General features: G+C 49.0%; 1 protein-coding gene across 1 annotated transcript; it reads right to left on the reverse strand.

Moving 5' to 3' along the window:
• Positions 1–333: 333 nt before the first annotated feature.
• On the reverse strand, positions 334–6,371 carry LOC102434081 (apolipoprotein L2-like). The gene is made up of 4 exons (XM_006109302.3): positions 5,643–6,371; positions 5,349–5,457; positions 3,012–3,132; positions 334–1,759 (listed from the first exon to the last, which is right to left on the reverse strand). Exons 2-4 carry the CDS (start codon positions 5,377–5,379, stop codon positions 892–894), a joined length of 1,020 nt encoding a protein of 339 aa, XP_006109364.1. The 5' UTR covers positions 5,380–5,457; positions 5,643–6,371; the 3' UTR covers positions 334–891.
• Positions 6,372–7,138: the final 767 nt, after the last annotated feature.

Consider the following 7,138-nt stretch of genomic DNA (forward strand, 5'->3'; position numbering starts at 1 on the left):
ACCCTCAGCCACCAGCCCGCTCCACACGCACCTCCGCACCTTTGTATTTTACTTCCGCAGCCACCTCCTCTGAGTCTCGGTATGCTTTTCTCTTTCCTTCTAGTTGTAGAATTTCCCCTCAGCCAGCCTTCCTGTGGTACTAGGTGATGTCCGTTCCGTCTTTTAGTTGTCTTTTTGAAGTGGTTGTGCGAGGCAGCAATCTCCGGTGTTTACCTATGCCGCCATCTTGGTTTCTCCTTGGGAATCTTTTTAAAATCCTGATTTCTGGGCCTCATCCTCCAGAAATTCTGTTTCTTTGTTATGGGGTGGGGCCAAAACATTAGTAACAAAGAAACATAATTTCTGGAAGATGAGGCCCAGAAATCAGGATTTTAAAAAGATTCCCAGGTGATTCAAATGTGCAGCCAAGATTGAGAACCACTGCCTTACTCAATAAGCCAAATTTATTTGGAGTCTTTTTCATTTCGCTAACACTAGCAGGCCCACAGGAAATATTGCTTCTCAAATTCTGGGGCCCAATATGGTGGAGTCCTTTCTATTTATACGTTTTTCAGCTTTTTGTCTTCCGAATTTGGAACAAGACTTCCGGACCTTCTGAGTAAAAGTCCTGTGTGCTGGGCCAGAGCCGTGAGACCATACCTCAAGGCCTGGCCTGGCGCCAGCACTGACAACTCTGTCTGGGGCATAGTTTATGGCCTCTCTGGAGTGGGGAGTAGTCTTATTTTCCCCTATTATTTAAGCCCCCAAACGTTTACAGAAGCCAGAATAGCAGGGTTAAATTTAAAGGGCAGTTTTTACCCAAGATGGAGGTTACTATGCTTCCTAACAAAGTCAGTCCATGCCTTTGCTCCCACACACCCCTGCTCCCTGCTCTGTCTGGGGATCATGAAGTCAGGGATTCTGTAGTCTTTTGTGAATGCGGGTGAGTTCTTCCAACCTCCACTCCAGCTCCTGGGCCTGCTGCCTCAACTCTTCAGCTGAGTGACCCTTTGCGCCCTTATGTAAGTGCACTGACTCTCGCACTATGTTCACTACATCCATGAGAAGGAAAAAACCTGCAGCGGCAAAACCAAAGACCCTGGCTCCTTTGCTCATGGCCAGAACAGTGCCCTCAAAAGCTTTCTGCAGCTGATTGCCACCTTGGGCTGACATTGCCCCCGTGCTCATGAAGCTCCTGGCCTCAGCTGCTAAGAGAGGATTGGATTTGGCCAGATTGAAGGCACGGGCATTCTTCACAATATTTTTCACGGATTGGTAGCAATTCACTGCAAAGGAAGCAATTTTGGGTGTGCTGCGACTTACAACCTTCTCGACCACCTTCTCTGTGTCACTGCCAGTTGGCACTAGGCGCCTGGCTTCGGCTTTTGCTGACTTGTTCTTTGAATACTCCACGATGCCAGTGGTCACACCGGTCACAGCAGCTGCTGTCCCCAGTCCCGCCCCAGTTGCCGCAAGCACCAGACTAGCCCCTGCTGTCACAGGTGCCAGAGACAGGCCAACGATGGTCAGGATGCCAGACACAACACCGGTGGAAGAGGCCGCCACTTTGGAGATGGTGCAGTCCCTGTGCACCTTGTCCACCTCATCCGCAAGTGCGTAGAGCTTTCGTATGCGTTCCTCAAGGTCCTGTTTCACCTGAGGAAACTCCTTCATAAAGCTCTCCCGATGCAGCTGGTCTGCTGAGGGCATGTCTTTGTCCTCCTCGGCCATGAGTGCTTCCAGCTGGCGCAAGTCTGCATAGAGTGCATCTGCCTCACCCCTGCAATCATGAAGGACAGGCGATTAACGAAGGCAGGTGTATGAATCGCTAGAGCTGAGACCACTAATTGGATGAGCTCATGCAGGAAGCCCTGTCCTCTATGGTGGGAACGTGTGGGTCTACCCAGAATCCCTCAGATGACACCACATTGGCAGCCCCCGTTCTGACTGGAAGCGGTCACTAAGCCTCACTGCCTTCCCTCTGGTCTGGGTTACCCCATGGAAAAGAGAAGAGGATCCCACAGGGAGGTCAGGAGCCCTCCAGCTCACAGACAGGGTTAGAGGACATAATTACCTAGAGCCCTCTACCCCCAGCAGAGAGGGGATCAAATCAGGGAAGGAAGAAATGTGCCCCCTGACCCCCTGCACAGCCCTTCACTAGGCCCCTGGCCTCCTCAGTCCTGTGCCAGGTGCCTCAGCTGCCTCACTGTAGTCCCAGCCCCACTGCCAAGCCTTCCTACCATCCTCCCACCTGGACCACCCTTGCTCCATCCAGATGCCGGGCTCTGCCCCTGCTCCAGGCCTCTCTGGGCCTCCAGACAGGATGACTGCACTTACTTCCTCGCCCTGGACCCTGCAGTTCACCCCAAGGCCTTCACCATAGGCCTATCAGATGGACTTGCTATTCCATTGAAGAGGGAGATGACATAAGCCCAGAGCTGGGCAGAGATACGGTCAGGAGTCAACCCAACACGGTGCAGCTTCACTCCAGCTCTCCGCCTTCCAGGCCAGCAGGACCCTGCAGAGTCTGTACAATCCCTTTCTTAGGGAGAGCAGGCTCTCTGGCCACAATCCCCAGGGACACACACTGTGCCAGGATTTTCCTGGCTTGTCCCAAAGGACGTCCTGTGTGGCTCGCACATCCAACAGGAAGACCCTTGGGCCCTGTCTATTCCCAGCATCTTTTTAAAAGTTCATGTCAAGTGTCCACCTACTATGTGTCAGTCATTAGGCTAAACAGTTTACACGCATTATCTTATTTTCCTCACTATGAAATAGAACAGATAAGTAAGACAGAGAGTGGTTAAGTAACAGGCCCAAGGTCATGTAACCCTCCCCCTGCAGGCCTCATCTCTTCTCATCCTAAGGCCCTTCTCTGCCAATGAATGATATGAAGGAAATGTTCCTCATGGACTGTTGAAAAGACACTTCTTCAACCCCAAACTCAGGACCCTGCTGGAGGAGTGTGCCTGCCAGAGGAATCTAGATGCAGGGGAGATGGCGTGACAACACAGGCATCCCCTGGAGGTTACCAGGACAGCTCGGCTGAAGCCACAAATCTCTTCCAGGATTCATCACTCAGCAGGCGCTGCAGTTTCTCTTTGTCCCTTGGGTCCATTAAATACTCAACCGCATCAACAAAGTCTTCGTCCTCTAGATGGAAAGAAAAAAGAATAAGGTTAGAAGAAATCATGGTAGAACGGAAATTGAATTGAGTATAAACAAAGTGGTTAAATGTTCATCTTCCTGAGCAGCTGTCACCTGGGGGGACTTATTTTTTTTTAATATATTTTATTGATTTTTTACAGAGAGGAAGGGAGAGGGAAAGAGAGTTAGAAACATCGATGAGAGAGAAGCATCAATCAGCTGCCTCCTGCACACTCCCTACTGGGGATGTGCCTGCACCCAAGGTACATGCCCTTGACTGGGATCGAACCCGGGACCCTTCAGTCCGCAGGCTGATGCTCTATCCACTGAGTCAAACCAGTCAGGGCATGGGGGACTTATTTTTTATCTCTGGGGAACTTTTGGTGAGTCACCTGGTGTTATGGACAGAACTGTGCCCCCAAATTTATATACTGCAGGCCTGACACCTATGTGACTGTACTTATTCATTTATTTTTTAATATGTTTCTATTGCTTCTTAGAAGGGAGAAGTATAGAGATGGACATCGATATGAAAGAAGCATCAATCAGTTGCCTCCTGCATGCCCACTACTGGAGGTCGAGCTAGCAACCCAGGCATGTGCCCTGCCTGGGAATCGAACCAGTGACCTCTTGGTTCATGGGTCAACACTCAACCACTGAGCCACAATGGCCAGGCCCCATGTGACTGTATTTTATAATTAGGGTTGAATAAGATCATAAGTGTGGGACTAATCCAACATGAATGGTGTCCTTATGAAAAGGGGGAGAGGCACCAATACTTTCCCTCCCCCACTTGTTTCTCTCTCTCTCTCTCTCTCTCTCTCTCTCTCTCTCTCTCTCTCTCTCAATAACTTTTATAAATCTTTTAAAAAATGTGTGACTTTCAGGGATTTGGAGACTCTGGAAATGCAGATAAGGAACTGGGGACTGGTGTATATTTTGTGTGTACAGAGACATGCTCTAAATGTGTTTCCTGCCATATACACACAAGGGACATTATTCTTATTTCACAGACAAAGAAAGTGAAACTCAGACAGGAAAAGAAGGCCCAAGCCAAAAAGCAGAAAGCTCAAAGGTGCAATCAAAGGTCACTGGTCATATATTTCCTTACAGTAGGTCAAAGCATCCTTATGTTTCAAAAATTCATGTGATTTCTGCGTTCTACCCTAGAGTTCACCTATAGGATTTTTTATAAATTTGAAAATAATGTTTCAGACCACACACCACTGATGGAGTAAAACTACCAGGCAAATAGGATTCCTCCTGCTTCTCACAGTTGCTCCAAGGTGGGCAGTGTAGGGATGTCTTCAGGTGGGTGGGGGTTGGAGCCTCAGCTCTAACCCTGTGATCAATCAGTATCAGCTCTTCCCCTCCAGGCTGGTCTCAGGGGCCACAGCTCCCCTGGGCACCTCTGACCCCACCCTTGCCCACTTCTTAAACAAGAGGTCATCTTGTTTGTCCTTAGGAATGAATGGATCTGAGAGTCTGCTCAGGAGCTGCAGGCTTCTGATCTGTCCTCTCCTCCCTTATGCTGCAACAGGAACAAGTTTTATCCTCTCCTGGGGGTGGGGGGGGGGTGGGGGGTGATTTGGTTGCCTAGGCAATGCAGTGTTGATGTGGGTGGGTGGAGGGGTGTTTTTTCCTTTTCTTGCTTCACCCACTGAGGGAGAAAGTAAAGCAGGGGTTTAGATAGAGGGAACCCAGAGCACTGCATCTGTGTATTTGTAGGCTAGGCTGTGGGTGGGTGTGGGCAATAACAAAGCGGGCCTCTGCAGGGGTATCTGAGATCAACAGAAGAAGTTCCTGCCTGACAGTCACACCTGGTACACAGGTGTTTATAATTGGGAGCACAGGTCAGGGCCCAGCACAGCTGTGGGAGGTGGCAGTATTTGGAGGGGAAGGTTTCCACCAGGAACTAGCAGGTTCCAGTTACAGTGAACAAGAAATTCCCACCACCCATGGGCTGTCCTGGCCTCACTGGAGACATTTCATGAGTTGCTGAAGATGGGAGGCAGTGAGCAGCCTGAGGAGAGAGCCAGGAAGGAAGTCCCCACATAGACTTCTGGTTGAGGGGACTTCCCTTGACCCTCTTGGGGGCTCAGAGACACTCATCAATCCCCTTGGAGGTTCTTGATTCTTGTGGAGCTTAACCCAGTTTGGAGGTGCCTCCCTCAATTCTAGATCATGAGCAGGAACCAGCTGGAGAGGAGGAGGCTGACTACCTGGGCAGATCCCGTCAGCTTCTGAGGTCATGGTGTCAGCAGTGGGATCTCAGAGTTTCCCCTTCAGCTCACCAGTCTGTGTCCAGCTGGAAGGAGGTGTTGCTTCACTCTTGGGGAAGAGAAAACAAATTGTGGGGTCAGAGGTGAGCCAGCTGAGCAACAGGGAGCAGCGAGGGGCTCTGTCTCTGGTGTTTCTTTCAGGGAAGAAAGGCCACAAGTGCCAAATGGACTCAATGCACTGTGTTTCCCTGTCTGCTGGGCTCTGCCAGCTGCTAGTGAAGAGAAGGTACTCACCTCACTCCAGCCCACTCCAAGCCAAGTGACAGTCCCCTTGTCCTGTGGGGGCAGAAGGAGAAGATCCTCAGACAAGGAAACACACAGCTGAGGAGTCATAAAACCAAAGAAGCAGCAACACCAGACACAGAAGAAAAGATGGAAGGAATGTTTTGGAAATGACTTGAGGTTGGGGACATTTGTGTTGACTAATCACTCAGCTAATATTGATGGTGTGTCTACCACAGGCTCCTTACGAGTTCCCTCATCAAATACTCTCACACATTCCACGTGGTGGGCGCCATGGTGGCTCCCATTGGAACGTGGGGGAAACCATCACAAAGTCTAGGTTTTCACCTGAACTCGGGTTATCCCAAGTCTCACAGTAGTGCTAGAGCTAGGACTCCAGCCCAAGTCTTTCTGATCCCAATCCCGTGTTTGTGAGGACTACGCTTGACTCTCTTTTATACACAAAAACATTTATTAATGCGTCTGTGTTACTTGCAAATGACTCTTCTCATTCTCAAACGATGTCTTGCAAAATATGCCAAGTCTCTGTGTTGATCAATTTCTGGGGCTGTAGCTTCCCAAGCCTGCACCTCTCTTGCTCCTGCAAGACCCTCATGCCCTAAGGCCCTGGGGTCCTGCGGCCCTGGCCCCAGCCCTGCAGCCCTGCTGTGGGCTGCCCAGCCCTCCTGACACTTCCTGGTCCTCTCTGCTTCCCATGCCCACTGGTAGATGTTAGCTTGTTTTCAGTTCTTTGTGAAAATAGTGCAGAAACATCCTTTAGGCATAAAGTTGGTCTGCATTTGAGATTGCTTCCCTTAAGATATTTAATAAATAGAACGACTGGGACAGAGGGTATCGCCATATAAAAATTCCTTTATGCCTAGAGCCACACTCTAATGCAAACAAATTGCACCAATTTACATTCATGCTCACAGGATATGAGGTGTCCATCTTTTCCATCTCCCAGTTCATAGTACTTTTCAAACACACACATACACACATCTTAAAAATCATAACATTTACCACCTTAACCATTATTTTTTAACATTTTTTATTTCTTGTCTTTTTAAAAAATATATATTTTATTCATTTTCTACAGAGAGGAAGGGAGAGGGATAGAGAATTAGAAACATCGATGAGAGAGAAACATTGATCAGCTGCCTCCTACACACCTCCTACTGGGGATGTGCCTGCAACCAAGGTACATGCCCTTGACCGGAATCGAACCTGGGACCTTTCAGTCTGCAGGCTGACATTCTATCCACTGAGCCAAACCAGTTAGGGTTACCTTAACCATATTAAAGGGTACAGTTCAATAGTGTTAAATTATATTTACCCTGTTGTGCAACCAGTCTCCAGAACTCTCTTCATCTTATAAAACAGAAACTCAATACCCACTAAACAATAACTCCCCATTCCCGCACCTCCCAGCCCCTGCAAACTGCCATTCTACTTCCCATCTCCACGGATTTGAGTGCTTCATATACGTGGAATCACACAATGTTTAT

The sequence above is a fragment of the Myotis lucifugus genome, unplaced genomic scaffold (genome assembly GCF_000147115.1).
Source record: "Myotis lucifugus unplaced genomic scaffold, Myoluc2.0 scaffold_8098, whole genome shotgun sequence".
In the NCBI taxonomy this organism is placed as follows: domain Eukaryota; kingdom Metazoa; phylum Chordata; class Mammalia; order Chiroptera; family Vespertilionidae; genus Myotis; species Myotis lucifugus.

What these genes read in the sequence shown, in the direction of transcription:
- LOC102434081 (XM_006109302.3), bottom strand. Translation starts at nt 5,379, where the DNA reads ATGACCTCAGAAGCTGACGGGATCTGCCCAG. An exon ending in AGCTGACGGGATCTGCCCAG is followed by an intron (nt 3,133 to 5,348) that starts GTAGTCAGCCTC and finishes CTTTCCATCTAG; the next exon opens with AGGACGAAGACTTTGTTGAT. An exon ending in GCTTCAGCCGAGCTGTCCTG is followed by an intron (nt 1,760 to 3,011) that starts GTAACCTCCAGG and finishes TCATGATTGCAG; the next exon opens with GGGTGAGGCAGATGCACTCT.